The sequence below is a fragment of the Cygnus atratus genome, chromosome 11 (assembly GCF_013377495.2).
Source record: "Cygnus atratus isolate AKBS03 ecotype Queensland, Australia chromosome 11, CAtr_DNAZoo_HiC_assembly, whole genome shotgun sequence".
NCBI classification, from domain to species: domain Eukaryota; kingdom Metazoa; phylum Chordata; class Aves; order Anseriformes; family Anatidae; genus Cygnus; species Cygnus atratus.
In genome coordinates this window covers 3,314,211-3,332,238 of record NC_066372.1, presented here as the reverse complement: position 1 = coordinate 3,332,238, position 18,028 = coordinate 3,314,211, and the positions used below count along the sequence as shown (strand labels likewise).

The window sequence follows — 18,028 nt, the reverse complement described above, 5'->3', positions numbered from 1 at the left end:
GCTGCTGGCTCCTGGTTCTGTGAACTTTGCAGTGCTGGCAGGAACAAAAAGCAGTAAAAACTTGCCTGTCACTGAAGTCAGCAGCTATCACAATGAATGCAAACAGGGGGCAAATCTGCTGAGTAAGAAGATGCCTTCTCTACATCGTAACTTTAGAACTCTGAACAGACAAAAAAGAGCTTAGAAACCACATTTCCAAACTGGCTGCCAGCGTGGTGTAAAATCAGGGGTGAAGCTGAAAGCTTAAATTATAACAGCAGCTTTTGATTTGATGACATCTCTGACATCTCCCAAACAAATCATGTATGGGATGTTGATACCCTGATTCTCAAGCCATATGTTTGCAGTTTAGGTTCCATTTTGGCAAGCTACACTCTGGACTTGGGGCAGATGTAAACTCATGGCTGCCTTCCAGTGAAGCATGGCTCATCCTCGGCAGCAGCATGCTGCCCTGTGCAGCCATCTGGAAATGGTTTTATCGGTGCTGTGAAAAGGGGGCTGTGAGGACCGCTGACACAATGGCACTCCAGTCGTGCTCTGCTCCCATCCTTGCCTTCGGCGGTCGGACTCTGAGCACGGGAAGGCCATTTCCATGGGCTCACAGGGATGCTCTGCAGCACCTGGACGTCGGTGCACCTGTGTCGGGCACCGCAGGCCTGGGCCAGAGCTGCACGCGTGCCCCAGGCCCCATTTCCAACTACTCCACTCCTCACCAACCCTCTCTCGTTGCTAACAGGAGTAGAGTAGCTCAGTAGTCTCGCCCCGCTCCCCCGACGGCGGGCCCGGCCGGCAGCTCCCTCCCCGGCCCCAGGGGCTGAGGCGGCGCCCGCGGGGCACAGAACCGGCCGGGGGGCGGCCGCCCTCGGGTCCCGGCGGGGCAGCACCGGGGGTCGGCCCGGATGGCGCCGGCCGCCCCTCGCGTGCGGGGTCGGCTCCTGTCCCCGCCGCGGGCCGATCCTCCGCCCGCCCTGGGGGCATTGTCCGCCGCGGCCCGCCCCGTCCAGCGGCGTCCCTCCCCCGGCCGGCCCTGCCCCTCGCCCCCTCGCCTCCCCGAAGGCCAATGGAGACGGGATGCGGAGGGTAGGGCCGGGACGGGCGCGCCGGGGCCGCTCCGTCCGCCCCCTGTCTCCTCCCCTAGCCCGCTGACCGGGCTCTCTGGCGGCGGCCGGCGGGGCATGCCAGCCGCGTCCCGCTAAATGGCGCCGCTCCGCCGCCGGTCGCTGCTGCGGGCGCTGCTCCGGGCGCTGCTGCTCCCGCTGCCAGGTGAGTCCGCCCCATTGTCCGGGCCGCGCCGCGCCGCCGCACGTGGCTTCATTTAGCCGGCATCAGCTCCCGTGCGGCACCGGCCGGAGCGGGAGCGGCCGCACGGCCCCGCGCTTTGTTCGCGCCGCGACGGGGCGGGCGGCTGAGGGGGGACAGCGGGGGGCTGGCGGCCGCCCCGCCGGCAGGGGGCGGGAGCGGACCGCTGGGCACCGGTAACCGGCCGCTGGGCGCTGTTAGCGGACCGCGCGCCCCCGAGGGCTGGGGGCTCTGAGGGGCGCTGTGAGGGGTGCCCGGGCAGCGGGGACAGGGCGGGAGGAGGGGGGATAGAGGGTAGGCTCCGGTGGGCGGAGTAAGTGGTTTCGGTACTGATTTCTTGTAAAATTAGCCTTTTACGACGCCCCAGCTCCTTTGACAGGCTTGTAAAATTAGCGAGCGGCTCGGGCGCCTGGCGGGTGCTGGCGAAGCTCCCCCGGCGGACAGAAGTTGGCACCTGCGTCGGGGGCGGCCAGAGCCCCGCCGCCTGTGGGGGCGCGGCGGTGACCCCCAGGCACTGCTGCGTCCAGCACTCCGGCAGCTGAGCCAGGGTTGTGCTGAAGGCACCCGTTCCCCCGCTCATCCCACACTGGGATGCGTTTGAAAGCTAGGAGGCAAGAGGCTGAGCAGCCTAGAGTCTGACGACTTTACTCGGCTTGAAGTCAATAGTACAGCTTTCCCTGAGCGATCCGGGGTGCAGCTGGAAGGGCTCGGAGGTCTTGGAGCCTTTAATAACAATAATGGGTTTACCTCGTGCTGTGCAGGATTGCTCACAAGTGCTCCTGGTAACGAGCATGTCTGTACTTACAGTCAAAATCTTTTTCTCTCCCTTAGGAGTGTGGTGCTTTAGTGAACTGTTTTTTGTGAAGGAGCCTCAAGATGTTATTGTCTCAAGGAAGGATCCAGTGGTTTTAGACTGCCAGGCCCGTGGTGAAACTCCTATAACTATTACATGGCTGAAAAACGGAGGCAAAGTATCTGAAAATGAAAGGATCTACACTTTATCCAATGGCTCTTTATACATCAGTGAGGTGGAAGGAAAGAAAGGAGAGCTGTCAGATGAAGGATTTTACCAGTGCTTAGCTCTGAACAAGCATGGAGCCATTCTCAGTCAAAAAAGTCACCTTACTCTAGCAAGTAAGTTCCAGCTCTTGTTTGTTAACTTGCTGCCAAGTTTGTGGCAACAGCTCCTGAACAGCACAAAACAACCTATTGTTCTGATGTTTGTGTGCATGAAAAGACAAATTACAAAAGCAAATAGCGAGACAATTCAGCAGAACACTTGTTTCTTTGTATATGTGTAAATATTATGAGCAAAACTTGTCATGCCTCCGTTCAAGTCTGTGACATGGCCAGAGTGGCAGAGCCACCTGTGAGCCCTCGTGGACGGTGGTGCCTTATGTGGTTCGCTCACCAGAGCAAGCAGTGATGCAGAGCCATGCTGGTATAGTGGTTGCAGATGATGCAGAGCCATGCTGCTACCAACGGTCTGGGTCTTATTTCTCAAGTCCTGTTCTTGAGACTTTACAAGGGTTATCTACAAATCTATTCTTTTTTTTTGTTCAATAGCCTGATGTTGTGATGAGTAGTGTTGGGGATATCTTGGGGCAGAGTAGAATAATAATAGAGATGGCTGTCTTTGGGAGAGGAGAGAGGAAAGGTTTTTAGGGCCATCAAGAAGATTAAATCATAGAACCATTTAGGTTGGAAGAGACCTCTAAGATCATCTGGTTCAACCTTTAGCCTAGTACTGCCAGGCCCACCATTAAACCATGTCCCTAAATTACCGAGTCCTTGCTGTTCTGATGTCTACGTTCAGCCAGGCGGATGGGTACTGTCCCTTCTGGAACTGCTTCAGGGTTCTGGAACCTGCCATAAGGACCTGTACACGGTGCCACTGGGGGAGTCACGCTTGTAGGGCACTCCAGGCCCTGATGCTGCCTGAGTGGTGAGGGAAATTCTTGCATGTAAGTGCCTTTATAGCTTTAACGGTCTGACCCTGAGTGTGTGTTCCCCTTGGTTTTCCTAGCATCTTTAAACGTATTGAGCAAGAGATGTGTGTTGGGAGCTGAATGCCGTGCCTTCTTCCAGGACAGTGCAGAGTTTTGCCAGTAGGCTGGAGTCATTTCAAAGGAAGTGTAACACAGAGAGTACACAGTTTGTGTAGTCCTCTCATGTTCCCTCTCTAATAGGACTTAACTGATGAACTTAATCTAATAGGAGAAGGCTCCCTTTGACCTCTTCAACCCTGTTCTTTGTGGCAAGTTGCAGTAAACTGTGGCACTGATACCTCTGTGGAAACTAGGCTTTGGCTGTGAATTGCAAGTTTTATCAAATTCAATCTGAAATTAGTTAATACAGTTAGTACATTAACTGGCATTAAAAAAGTCTGAATGTTAATACTTTTTTTTTTTTCCCCATATGCTTCTGAACTGAATATAAAAACTATCCATAAGGTATCATAGGAAGGTGTGAAATACCTTGTTCAGTGATCTGGAGCTTCGGGCAGTTGAAGACCAGCCTGGAAGCAGGTGGCTTCAAGAAAGTTACGAGTTTTCACATGCTGCAAGAGGCTGTGAACTCTCAGTTTCTGAAAACTGGCTATTTATTCCTTTGTATCATGGCATCTTACTCACTTTAAGGATTAGAGGCTTGGTAGTTCTTAGATACTTTTGACTAAATGATGAAAAATGAAGTATTAATATTGTTTACATTTACATTCACAACGTTAGGTTTCAGAGTGTCAGCAGCATTAATAAACAAATTGAAGACAGTCTCTTAAGAGGATAGGAATCTCATTTTTTATAAATATAAAGCAAAACAGTAGATGATGGATTCTTTGTGTAGGACTGAGGAAAAATTAGGGTGATATTAAATATGAGATGTTGCAGGATGAGCTCTGTGTTCTCCATATGAGAGAACTTCTGGAATGGTACGGAGAACTGTAGTAGTGGAGCACAGTAATACATTTGTATGATCTTTTTTTTTTTTTTTTTTTTTTCTTCAGACAGGATTGACCTTCTGTAAATGTTTGTTTCTCACATACACATCATTTCACCAGAAAGATGGTTTTGCTTTGGTTTGTTTTTAAATAATGAAATTTTACCACCAGGGAAGATACACAAGCAAATAGATTGTGTGTTGTGAAGTGATACTCTTGTTTTGCAGCCTTTTTTTCTTCCCGTAAGACTATGACAAAAGGTTTCTTTTTCTTCTTTGAATACTTAAAAAGGTTTCTTACGGCTGGTGGAGAAAACTTGAAGAGATAGCGGATCTGTAATGGTCACAGTAGGTGATGTTGACTTAGTGATTAAGTGGTTAACTAGTGACCAAATGTGAAATTAACCCATGCAGCAGTTTATTCCTTTTTGTCATATGAAATGAAATTTGAAGTTGTGGGTTTTTTTTTTTTTTAGGCTTATAAGTTTTGTTTAGAATCAATTGTGGTTGCTGCAAAAGCAAATTACCTTGTGGTCGGGCTACAGAAAGAACTATACATATTAAACAGGTGGAGAATAGGCATTAAATGGGCATTCTTTCTTGGGAGGAAAAAAGCAAATGCTCTCTTAGGTCTCTGGTAGCAGCAGGGTGCAAGGATGTTCTTTTACTCTGCCTGATCAGAGATTTTGCTGGTAAGCTTATCTTTTGCTTCAGAATTGTAATGTTTAGTGTTGCATTTGGAAACCAAAAACTTTAATCTGTCCAAGAGTTTAAGATTTGAACACACAAGGAGATCAGGTCTTGGTTTCTAAAGTTAGGAACTGGAAGCTGAAGGTTGCACTCTTGGCAAGAATTCCATTATTCATGTGCAAATTAAGAATTCACAGGGTTAAAAGGTTAGAAACTGGCCAGGATGAGGTTTACCCTTGTGATAAAGAGCAGATGACCCTCATTCATTGGCCAAAGCTTTCATGTAGCTCCTCTGCAAAGTTAGTGATTGCCATGAATTGTTCTTGTGGAATGCAGAAATTCAAATGTGAGCAGGCCTTTCCTTAAGTGTCACTATGGAGCCTTATCTCCCGAGCACATCAGAGTAGGTCTGCAGGGACAGGGTTCCTCCCCAGAGGCCCCAAGGCTTTGCTTTCCTGTTGTTCATCCATGCACAAAAGAATTTGACTAATTTAGGTCTTTTTTTTCTTTTTTTTTTTTTTTTTAAGATCCCCCCACTTTTTTAAAGGAAGCTGTGGAGCTGAGGTATTGCTTAGGTAAAAATAAATATTCTTATCAGTACATGCTTATAGTTGCGTCCAAAGCTGGCTAGTTGATGTAGGGGGGAGAGAGGGAGGTCCCTGTGCTGGTCTTTGTGAGGTACCATGTGGGGGTAAAATGCTAATAGTGAAGAGTAAACGACTTACTCAAAATTCCCCTTATTGCTGCCACTGCTACTAGCAGAGATCTCTCTAAACAGAATATAAAAGTCATGTAGAACATGGAGGAAATCCAAGCACTTTTGGTACAGTTAGAGTCAGCTAAAAATAAATAAATGAGATTTTTGTATTTTTGCAATTTAAATTGTGAATGGAAGTTTAACCACAGTTGACTAAGATTCTGTCCATAAATACAGCTAGACTTGCAGTAAGGTAATGTTAAGAAAAAATGGAGAAAGGGTAATCGTGTTTTGAAGTTAGTAACACAGGCTTTGAGTAGTGATTGGATAGGATGCTCATTGTTTATTTCATTTTCACAAAAAGTGGAAATTGAAGTCTTAAATGGATGGAAGGGATGTATACAGCTGGTTGGAGTATCCCTAGAGAACCCTTTCTCCTGTTGTAACTTGGCTGAATGTCTTATGTGCGAATTACAAGAAACATTAAGCCCATTCTTCATGAACAGGTTTCTGCATTACACCAGAATGAAAGGTTATCCAAGCAGAGGATTTCTTGGAACATGCTCCTTGAGGAAGCTGTTCGCTTGCTGCGTTACAGTTTGTGAACTGCTGGGCCTAGTCGATGTGGCAGAGTACTTTGTGGAGAGTTTGTGCTTTTGCTTACCTGCTGCGGCAGTGATGTGACTTGTGGTCCCACTGCCATGTCAGTAACTGGTAATGTTTATGTTTTTATATCCTACATCTTTTGCTCTGCTTTTAAATATTTGATTACTTAAGAGTGCATCCAGCTGTGCATTATCCTCTATAGTGGCAATCACGCTTTCTTAGCAGTAAACCATGCTTGTTCCAGCTGCTTGTTCCCACTTTTGAGCTGTGCCCTTCTTCCTGTGGGCACAGCTACACGTGTGGCTAACTGATCAGGGTTAAAATAATAGAATTAAAACAAAAGATGTTTTTAACCCAAGTGAGTTGCCTGATGTGTTTTGTTATGGAGCCCATTGTACTGGTGTAACTGAGAGGAGTGATGTGAAGGCGAAAGTCTTGGTGGAGGAATGCTACTGAAGCTTAGATTGCCACAAAAATAAATGTTCTTTAAGCCTTTTTGGAACATGTACATATGCAGAAATGTTGCCCTTCTGCTATTACTTTTTTAAAAATTAATTTTAGTGTCTTGCCTTAAATGAGGAGGTCAATAGTTGTGGTCTCACACTATCATTTTCATTCAACGTGGAATCTGTCATCTCAGGTATCCTCCAAGTGTTTACAGATCTCAAAGATATGTTTAATTATGTTAAATAGTGATGGAGAGAGAAACAAATTCTGAGATGGGGGTGGGGAGTAGAAGGGCCGAAGTGTTTTCTGACTGAGATGGAATGTAGTGGCAAATGGCTGTTGTAGACAATAGTCTTGTATTAAAACAGATAGCAAGGTCTTAATGCTGTAGGACTAGTGTGGTTACAGACAATTTGAGGAAGCTCTTGTTTTAGGTTTTTACAAGTGCTGCCTTATTGCTATTGCTTTGATTAGTTGATTTGAGTGCCCTGGGAAGAGAACTGCTTCCTAAGCTGAGTGAACGTGGCTGAGTTTTTCAAGAGTTCTTCAAGAACTCCCCCAGACATTTTTTGACCTGGGCTTCTGCAACATATTTACAGAAGAAATTGTCAAGACATTACAAATTGTTACCTTTTTCCTTTTTTTTTTTTTTTTTCTTTTGCACTAGGGCATTCCCTGTTCTTTCAGCAGTGACTGGTCTGCACTTGTAACAGGTCTTCCACAGGCTAAGGAGGGGGCTTTTACATCCTTTCCGGGACAAAAAGTATATGAAACTCTACTTAGCGCATATGAACAGTGTTTCCGTTACTATGTCAGTAGAGAAGAGAGCTTTTCACAGGTTTCCTGAACGTCTCAGTTTCACATTTGTCAAGCATAATGCCAAACTGAGGCATTTTATGTGCTTGCTGTTCTTCCAAACTAGTGAGGCCAAAGCTATTATGGTTTTTACTGTTTTTTTATCACCTTATCTTTATAATGTATAAAGTTTTTACCAGCTTCTTTTTTAAAGGGAAGCTCAGTCTGACTGGCGGTGGGTTCTGTAGCTAATAAAACCCTCACCTATGTGAGAAGTGTCAAAGGGAAACGTGGTACCATGCTACAAGTTGTTCAGAGCCACGACTAGAGGTGTTCTTACCTGATGCAAATTCTCCATGTGAAGCATGTACTAAACTGTTGAGATTTCTTTTCTCCTTGCAGAGCAATGCACTGCAGCAAAGGATACTGTTCTGTTCTTGCAGTGTGGTGCTTCCCCCCACCCCTGCCTTTCTTCTCCCTCCCTCTCTCTGCATTTCTTGGTGTAGAAATTGTTGAAAGGGCATTCAGTAAGGCCCCCTTTTGTCAGCCAGCTCTGATTATCCTAAAGAAAAGGATCTCACTCTGAGCAGTTGTTTGCCTAGAGACTTGTTGTCACGTCTTCACAATTTAACAGCTGTGGCTATTGATGGTGTGCAGGACAACTTAAGACATGACAAAAGAGAATCTTGGAGGAAGAATTTATGTTACTAAGCATTTTCCTACAGATTTGTCCATCGATTGTGGAAACACAAATTTGTGTTTCATTTTTGTGTGTTGTGCTCAACATTTTGTATTTTTCCACATCTCATATCCAAAACTGTGGACATAATCTTATGTTTAGTTTTGCTTTTTTTTCTTTTTTTTGTCCCATCAATAGGCCCAGCTGTTAAATTGGGATTGATTACTTCCAGTCTTTATAACTAGTAATCACCACCTAAGTGAAAAAGTAATCAACAAAGTCAAACCTCCCCATTTTGTTGAGCAAGTGTGTGTTGTATGGTCAACATTAGTTACCGGGGTCAACCTCTACGTTGCTTTTAAGCAGCAGCATTTTAAGCAGCATCTGCATTTTTAAGTTGATTGTCTCGGCAATTGAGTTAGAGGAGAAAAAATCAAACTAGATGGTCTGTGCTGGGCACTAAGAAATCCATTGGGTAGCATTCAAAGACCTGCATCTATATTGAAAACATTTTTTGTTTGTATGGATAAAATTGCTACTGGATGGAGATAAGCATCAGACATAGGAAGGAGATGGGTATGAAACCAACAGAGTGTGGAGGATTTAACTGTGACTTAAGAGATGAAATTGTAACCTTCTCTTCTGTGTTGTTTTTTCTGTATGTAAAGATTTGGAGGGAGATGGCCTTCCTTATATTTTAGAGGAAAATGTAAATAAGTAGTACTAGACAGATTTTCTTTACTGCCTTTTTTTTTTTTATCTTGATGCTTCCTAAATCTTAACAGTAATTCTGTTTTTGTTTTTTTTTGTTTTGTTTTGTTTTTTTAAATGAAATAGGATTTTATCTTCTTGAGGGAGGAGAAGTTTTGTTCTGTTTTTAACAACGTGAACATTCGTGAAGGCAAAAAAAAAAACACCTAAGTGGCATCTGGATAATACAATTATCATCTCAAGGCCCTGCTTCTCAATTGCCTGTCTCTGTTGGGCTTCTGGAAGGAGGTTTCTGACACATCAGTGCATCTGTAACACAGGGGAATAGCATCTAGATATCAGTCCCCCCTACTCCCAGGTGCACGTACGTCTGCCATATGCTTGTGAAGTTCACTTAGGTTGTTCTCCTTATCAAACCCCCCGAAATGACAATGTACAATCTTTGTGTTTTAGAGGGTAGAAATTTCAGGGTGTCCAAGTCTTTCTGTGCCACTGTTATACTAAACAGCTCTTAACATTTCTGCTATAGTCAGGGGATTGCCCAAGTTTGGCTGATAAGAAAAATCAGTACATTTTTCAGTAGTTGTTGAGGAAGTTATGTTCACTTCTAGTTTGGACATTTCACTGTAGCAACTGTGATAGCATTTAGTGAGGACCTTCTTGTTTACTACGTGTCAGAGCAGTAGAATGCAACATGAGAGATGAAATACTGAAAAGAAACATGTTATAAAAGATAGAGGGATGCTGACGAGTTTTATATCTAAAGCTGTTGCTAGAATTTAATCATTACTTTGAGGCAAAAGTTGCAAAGTACCAGGATACTACTTCACCATCTCTGGAAGGGCTGCTAGAAATGAGTGCCTTAAGTACTGGGGAGGGAGAAAGTTGGCAAGGAGCGGAGTTTAGTCTTCTGTAGCCTTGGTTCTTGGGTTTACACTTATATAAACTAATTTCTTCTGACTAATGTACCCATATGCATATATTCCCATAAGTTATTTGAAAATGATCTTAAGACGTTGTTTCTGCACATAGACAATGCTTTGAGGAAAGAAAAGACTTCTGGAATATGAAACAAATGGAATGAGTGATGCACTGATAGAGATGTTCTAGCAACATTGAAAACGGACAAGAATGTTCATTATGGAAATAGAAAATGAGTAGGAACCTCATTAAGTGGAGTTTCCTGCAGTCATGGGCATGGAGGCTGATGAGGCTCACAGAACATGTGATGCACTCAGTTCCAGCCTCGCTCCTTTTGGAAACCTGTCCTTGACTATCTGAAAACTAATGAGCTTGTACAGAAAACAACCAGGTCATGTAATTTGACCTTGTATAACATAAATGAAGGAATTGCTTCTATACACAATGAAAAAGAAAACAAACAAACAAAAACCCCACACACAAAGCCAAACCAACCAAACAGAACATTGGAAAATTGAAAATCCGAAGAGCAGGTGGTAAAGATGAGGGTACTCTTTTTATGAAAAAAAGTGCAAAAAATGATTAGTCATCTGCAAGTGTGGAAACCCTGTGTTTAGATACCTCAGGATACACTAAGGTATGGTCATTTTTAAGGGATGTTGCTGCAGAAGAAAATACAGGTGAGCCATCTGCTCAGTCAAGTCATTAGTAAAAAAAAACAAAAACAAAAAAACTCAGCAGTCACTTCCATAGAAAGCATAGAAAGTAATGATAATCACTTTGCCTCTCAAGACCTTACAGTTCCACTTTGACTTCTATTTTATCATTTTTTTTCAGTAGTAGAATACTACTGAGCAAATTATGTCTCCAGCCTTTGACAAGTGGTGACTACCATTAAAGCCCCTGTGAAATTCTCCTGGACGGCAAGAAATAAGATTTCTGTTGTTTGTGAATTATGAATAAAATCTGTTGTGAAAAGCACAAATCTAACTGGAGGAGAGGGTCTTGATATGCCTTCTCATCTGTAAAATCTTCAGAAGAAAACTTTCTACCTACAGTCAATATAATGGGCCTGGTGGTAGGATGGGTTTTGTCTCAAAACACTGCAGTTCATCAAATCTGTATTCAGATGGGGAATGTCTTTGCCAAGCCTGTGCTTAAGTAGATGTTACCTAGTCCACTCGTCTTAGAACATGCTAAAATTGTGATTTTGAATTTGAAAATAGCAATGTTTTCCTTTATCTTAGAAGTATGTGTAATGGAAATTATTGTAGTTCCATTCTGAAGTTATTTGAATATGAAAGTCAGTTTTGAAAGAAATTATCACCAAATTTACCAGTGGTAAGGGGCTCTCAAAAGTTATTACAGGTATTAAACATGTCTTCTGGTGTTCTTTTAATACATAGCTAGGGGGCAGTTAAACTAAGTCTTTGCAGCTTGTGATTTGTATCTTGGATCCACTGATGTCTGCATGTTAGAAACTGGAGGAGATTTTGTGAACAGCAGCAACTCTAACTTCAGATTGCTTTTTTTGTTGTTGTTGTTTGTTTAAGCATCTTTAGATATGATTCCTGTTAATATTGATTGATTACATTGTCTGTTCTCATTTCATTAGGTCAGAATTTCTTTTGTGCAAAACCCACCTGTCTTTATGGTATCATAAATTAATAGAATTATAGAAAAAAAAACACTGGATTCTTAATTGATCAGTGCAATTTTACCACATATATAACAGTTAATCTGTAGATATCCTGATAGATACCTATGGCTTACTTCTGAAGTCTTACATTACACCAAAGATCTTTCTGAATTTTCTAGGTGAGGGTTTTGAGTTACTTATATAGATATATGTATAACTCCCATTTGAGCCATGTCAGGTTAAAGAGAAAAAAACACACAAGAGAATAGGATTGGAAAAAGAATCTGTTCTTCTGTATCTCCTCAACCTTTGCAGTATTAATTTCTCGCGCGAAGTAGTGATGATCAGTTGCCTTTTCTTACACCAACATCACTAAGGCCATCTATCAGCCTGTTACAGACTGGCCTGTCAGGTTTTTTTAAGCTGTATTGTGATGCACTCACTTCTGTACACCTTAACATAACTTGGACAGGAGAAGTATCAAATACAAAAGCTTTTCATTTGTTTGTTGATTGTTCTAATATTCAGATTTTTCTCTGCATTTGTGTCCTCTCCAGTGTTCCCACCCTTTTCTAATTCTCATGTCTCGTAGGCAGTTTTTGCCACATGTATCTTTTTTTTATATGCTATGTTTTTGCTTTGGACTTGCGAAACTGCTTCTGCTAATCCCCTCCTCCTCCTTATTCCTGTCTGGTGACTGGAAGGAGGTACTGTTTTCCAGTGGAGTTTATTTTCACAGCTGTGGCAGAGGAGGGAAGTGTCATAAGATACTTAAAGGTCAATTTTGACCCCAAATTTAGATGAGGTAAAAATGATTGGACAGAAGCGTAGTATCTTGTCTCACATGGTCTGGCTGTCATTTCAAAATCAGATAATAATTATGATTAAGAAAAAGCTGTTTTGATAGCCTTTACAATAGACAATAAAAAGGGCTCAGTGTTACCTGGTATTGGGTTGTGTTCCACGTTTTGTTACAACTGGAAGTTATCAAATAAGCCGTAATGTTTTCAAGGAAACTTTAAAATGAAACTCAAGGTCTTTGAACGTGCAGAAGAGTTCTAAATAATTTCTTGCTTTCTCTTGCTAGTACAATCTTGAACATATTAATAATTGTTTGGGTAATTTATCAGCAGATTAACTAGTGTAAATTGTTAAATTACCATGTCATTGTCTACACCGAGATTCTAGTAAACCTCTAATAACTCTAACATGTGCCTCAGGCAGAGCTGTGCATTATGTATGCTTTTTGTAACGAGAATTCATTGACTTTATGAAGCCATTGACAGACATTTATCATTTTGTTCATTAAACTTGTCTGTGACATCCGGCAAATTGATGTTAACTGGAAATATTCTCCAGGAGTTCTGGCATGACTCTGTCATTTTGCCTGAGGAGAGAGAAACTTTGTATGTGGTGTATCCCAAATTACAAGGGTGAAACTTCCTTCCCCTTCACCATCCCCCAAAAGCATAAATGAGCATATGACAATCTTTTTTTTTTTTTCCTTGTCTTCCTTTTAGTGCTCCTTTATGCAAACAGCCCTGTGGCCCACAGTTTGCAAGCAGATTTATCATTGATCTTCTGTAGAGGTTGAAACTGGATACTGCTTTTATTAGTTCAGCCAGTCCGTGCCATGAGGGCAGCTCAGTTTTATCACAACTGAACTGTATACAGCGTATGTGACGTAATACAAATCCTCAGTGCTCCGTGCACAGTGGCTCATGTAACCGGTACGTCTAAGCCTGTAGTCTGGTGCATCACTCTATATATTCTCAAAATTAATGTTTCGTTTATTTAAGAAGTGGAGATGGTATAAGGATTTTTTTTCTGTTTTTCATTTTTGAAACATAATTTTTGTTGTTCCTTCCAGTTAGTAAACTTTTTTCTCTTTCTTTTAAGGCCGTGAACCTTATTTCTAGCAATAATTATGTTTTCTAGTATTTGGGATTCTTGACTATGCTAAATACCAGAAGAGGTAAGCATTGATACAGTCTGCAGTGTATGGAATTTTTGGTAATATTGATTGGAGTTTGTGACATTCCCAGCACATGGCATTTAGTACTTGTTTTTAATGGTCATCATCTTCACGTGATATTGCTTATTGCTGATTCACATAAAACATGGTAGATGACCAAATGCTTTGTTGAAAAGCTTCATAATATGTGTTGTAGGGCAGTGATTCTTTTGGTCTTTTCGAAATTTCAGTGTTCAGAATGATATCTCATTCATTCTGCTCTTGAGCACCTGGTGTGAAAAATATGTGCTTTTAACACCTGCCTGTGTTTGATTCCTGTGGATAGCTATCTCCAGCAACGGTACAGGTTGTTAATAGGATATCTGCCCACCTGCTAGTGTTCCTGTTGTGCTACCTGGATCCAGTTGTATCAGGGATCTTTCAGAGCAGGAATGAATGTGCTAACAGTTTGTGACATATCAGACTAAAATGTTTATTAATGGGTTAAAGACAAGGTTCAGATTGTAAAACCTTCCAAAAATTGAACGTCCCAAAATCTGTTAGGTAAAATGCTCATTTTGTGAGAGAAAGAGTAGAGCAGTTGGCTCTTTAAAATATATTGTGTCCCACTACATAATAGTTCAGTGGATTAAATGAATTTATTGATTTCTGCTTCTTTACTGACACACATTTATGAGCAGTTTCTTTGGCACCATAGCCACATGTCAAAGGTCACAACTTTCCTTCACTGTGGAAGAATAAAAGCTTTCAAATGGTGAATCCCTGAAATCCACACGGTGCTTTATATGTTCACCCATAGCACCCGCATAGAATGATTGTGATTTCATGACTTTATGTAAAATAAATAATAAAAATATACACACTAAAAAACCCTATCCTTATGTATCATAAATTAACTGCAGGAAACTGTTTCTCTGCACAAAAGGCAAGATATCTAGTTTGCTAATAGGTATAATTAATAAGATACATGGTAGTATACTAGGCTTTTTTTAAGGTCATAGGTTATATTGAGAATAGTTCATTTTAAGAATATGATAAGCATTTCTCATGAAGAATTTCATTGCACTTTGGTTTAGAAACAGTGCTTCTTTACTTTTAGAGCTGAGTCAAAGACATATTACACTTTCTGCACCAGAGGTGATATTGGAGGTAGATCCTACTGATAGAATTAAACGCATTCAAAATCTATGTTCTGTGTTAAAAAAAAGCATTTGTAATGTTGACGTTTACTTTAATGCCCTTCATTAGTGGTAGCCTGTGGGATTTTTGGTGTGTACTGGATATGAAATTCCACTGACGACATAATCATGAAGCTACTAAAAAAGAAACTGCAATGGAATATAAAGAAGTTTAATCTGTCCAAAAGAGAAAAATCAATCATGCTTTAAACATAAGGTGGCTGATACTAGTTCTGAAGTTTTGGAAATGTAGGGATTAGGATGCAGTAAATGCCATGTCTCTTGTTCAGTCTGTGGTGCTCGTCTGATTGGTAACGTGGCAGAAAAAAACACCTTTTTTGGGCTAGATAAGTTATTGAACTAATGTAGTTAGCTGTGATGATTTGAACTGGTGTCCTCTGGGATCCAACGAGTACTAGACCTGGCTTGGATATAAGCAAGCAGGAGTAGCTGGGATTTGGGACCATCTGGGAAGGGTTGTCTTAACTTTTTTGGAGCTATCAACTGGTAGAATAGCTCAGACCATCTCAAGAAACAACTGACTAAGTCTGAGCTGCAGACAGTTTCTTGTAACTTTGTTCTGATTTAGAGTCATCAAGATGTCTGTGCTAGGTAAGGTGGAAGTTTTGAAATGTCAGCAGGGGTTGGCCCTGTAACTTTTTTTTTTCCCCTTTGGCTTTAGTCCCAATAGCAGGACTATTTCTGAAGGAATAGCAGAGCCTGGAGTTATGTCAGTGGGAAAAACATCATTTTCTGAGAAGACAAAAATATCCTTCCCATCAAGTATCCCAAGACACAGAATTGGCTGCCAAGCTTTATTTTTACATAGTACAGATGAAACCTGTTGTTGCTTTTCAGTCAGGAATGTTGCTAAAAATACCAGCAGTCACCTTTCCTGGGCTGTTGATTTGACCAAATGATGGTCTTATTCTAAGCAGACTGGTGACACTGTCTGCTGTTAAACTTACCAAACAGTAATATTACAGTAACAATAGTAATAATAATATATAGTGATATTGCAGGACTGTGGTTACTAAGTTTCTGACATGTTAACCTTTTGAATAGAAATTTGTCATGTCAATATCCATCTCTTTGTTATTAAATATCTATGTCTTTTTAATAATTATTACTACTATTTCTTTTTATACAGTAGACTTCTGCTTATCCCATTCACTGGCAAATCTAAAGTAAAACTGCTTTTTCTGTATTTTTTTTTTCGCTAGGAAAGCATGGGAATGTCTACTTAGGGAGCAGAGACATGGGATTTGTTGGGGGAGCGGTTTGGGAGTAGCTTTTTCAGTTGCTATTAAGATGTTTCCAAAGTTGGTTGTCCAGTAAATTTTGAGGAAAAATCCTGAGTTTGCACGCATTCAGCACGGTCTTACTCACCTAGAGACACAGAGGGTGCTGTTTGTGCTGAGCATGTTGTTTGGGAAGGCCAAGCTGGGCCTTCCTTCGAAGCAGTCGCAGGCAGCTGTTGACTTGCCTTTTTCTCCTGCTCTGAATTACTGAGGAGCTGAAGTGTGATCTAACAGTGCCTGGAGAAACCAGCTGGCATTGAAAGCTGAAGTCAGTGAAAACAATGGTCTAATTACCTGGGGAGGAAGTTTGGGAGAGCAAGTGGGCGAGGCGGAGGTGTGAGTGGCCTCATGTGTCTAGAGGTCAGGAAAGGGAAGAGAAACGCGTTGGTGGGAAGCGACCAGAACTGGGGAAAAGCCTGCAGAGGGAGGCCTGGGGTTGGCTCTGTGTGGAGATCACCATGGGTACAGGGTGGGACTGGGAGAGCACTAAGGGGCTACCAAAGACTGGCTCCAGAGAAATGGCAGAAAGGAGTGTGACCGTCGGAGCAACTTGCAGTGAGGACCCAGGAGTCCTGGGCTTTTCGCAGGCACTTCAGGAAGGCAAAGAATAACCTCACGGTTAGGGGAGCCCCGAAGGGTTTAAATTGCATCACAGCTTCAGCCAGGAGCTTCTGTGTTATGTGACACAACCAGGTTGGCCCTACCGTTCACAGAAAGCCTGTCATTTTGTGCTGCTTTTTTCCTCCGTGCCTGATGTGAGGCTCTGAGTTTTGGTCTCCTGGAGGTGCAACAAGCTGGGGGGAGCTGTGGTTGCAGCACATGGGGTGCTGTGAAGGATCACTGTCATATGTTGGACTCCTAAAGTTAGTGAATGTTTTGGGCCACCATCCGACTGTTTGTACCCAACAGTAAAATGAAAATAATAATAGAACCTCATCTTGAGGTGTTGTGAAAGTAAACACATTTCCATTTGTGAAGAACTGTAGTTCAGAGCCCTGCAGAAAAGGCCATAGGGAAGTTAATAACTCTGTCTTCACGGCAGGGCTTAGTAGAGCGCAATAAATAAGGAATGAGGCCACACACTGCACAGAGAAGGGAAAACAAAATATTGAATAGTTGCTCATTACACGAGCACTATTCATTTGTTGCCATGAATAGTGGGGGAAGTGTGATTGTGCAAAGTTGGATTGTTTGCTAAAGCACATATATAAACAGAGCAAACGGACTTACATGAGCAACTTCTTCAGTTTCCCAAATTCTGAGCACTTGAGTTTGCAAATTTTCATTGTGTGTGTATACACACGTATAAGAGGCAGATAAACTGAATGCTACGTTAGTTGGAAAGCTTAGTGGTTAGCTTCATTTATCTAATGTGTATGTAATGCAGCAACAAATGAAATAAATATACTTGAAAATACAATAGTTTTACATAGGCAGGGTGTCAGGAAAAGCCTTGTGATGGCAGAGTACCTGCCTCCTGTTACAGTTCTGAGACAAGTTAAGTAAGTTCATCAGAACTGTCTGATCCAACCAAAACATGGACTGGTGTGTAAGTGTGTATTTAACAATAGCTTTAATTTTATTTTAAAATATTTTGGTGAACAGTGGGTTGTTATTGGCCTGCTTTACTGACCAGTGAAAATCTGGTAGAAGTCTGTAACAAGACTTGTAAACCTGCTGGTAGTATTGTTTATCACAAAGTAAGCTGACTTAGGAAGCCATTATAACACAGAACTAACAAACCCCACATTTGATTTATACTTTTGACTACAGTTTAAGCTTGTGTGTAGACAGGACTTGTATGAGCACTGAGCTGTATAATTCTCTAGTGTTTGTCAGGGCAACTTTTATTCTCTCTGTGATCTGATTCTGAGGGGAAATAGTGTTTTTTTGTGTGTTTGCTTTGCTTGGTTGGTTTTCCTCCCCTGGTGTATGGGAGACGAGCTTTTTTTGTGGTGAGTGGTTTTAGGTCGGTGCCAGAAAGGACTGTGAACTGCAGTGCTGCGAAGAAATTAGCACCTGTGGGTTGCACCTCCTCCTCTATCTGGTCTGTCTATTACTTTCTAATTTTTTCTCCCTCAAATATTTATGTGATGCTCTGGCTTATAGCCTAGAGCACCATGTACTTGCTAGGCTGTAGATCTTATCTGGAG

The 18,028-nt window shown here is 42.0% G+C and overlaps 1 protein-coding gene across 1 annotated transcript in view; it reads left to right on the top strand.

The window, feature by feature from the left end:
- Positions 1–1,175: 1,175 nt before the first annotated feature.
- Positions 1,176–18,028, top strand: part of PRTG (protogenin) — a 78,471-nt gene continuing 61,618 nt past the window's right edge. The window contains 2 exon segments of the mRNA XM_035553748.1: positions 1,176–1,263; positions 2,131–2,433. Coding sequence (XP_035409641.1) covers positions 1,176–1,263; positions 2,131–2,433 — 391 coding nt within the window.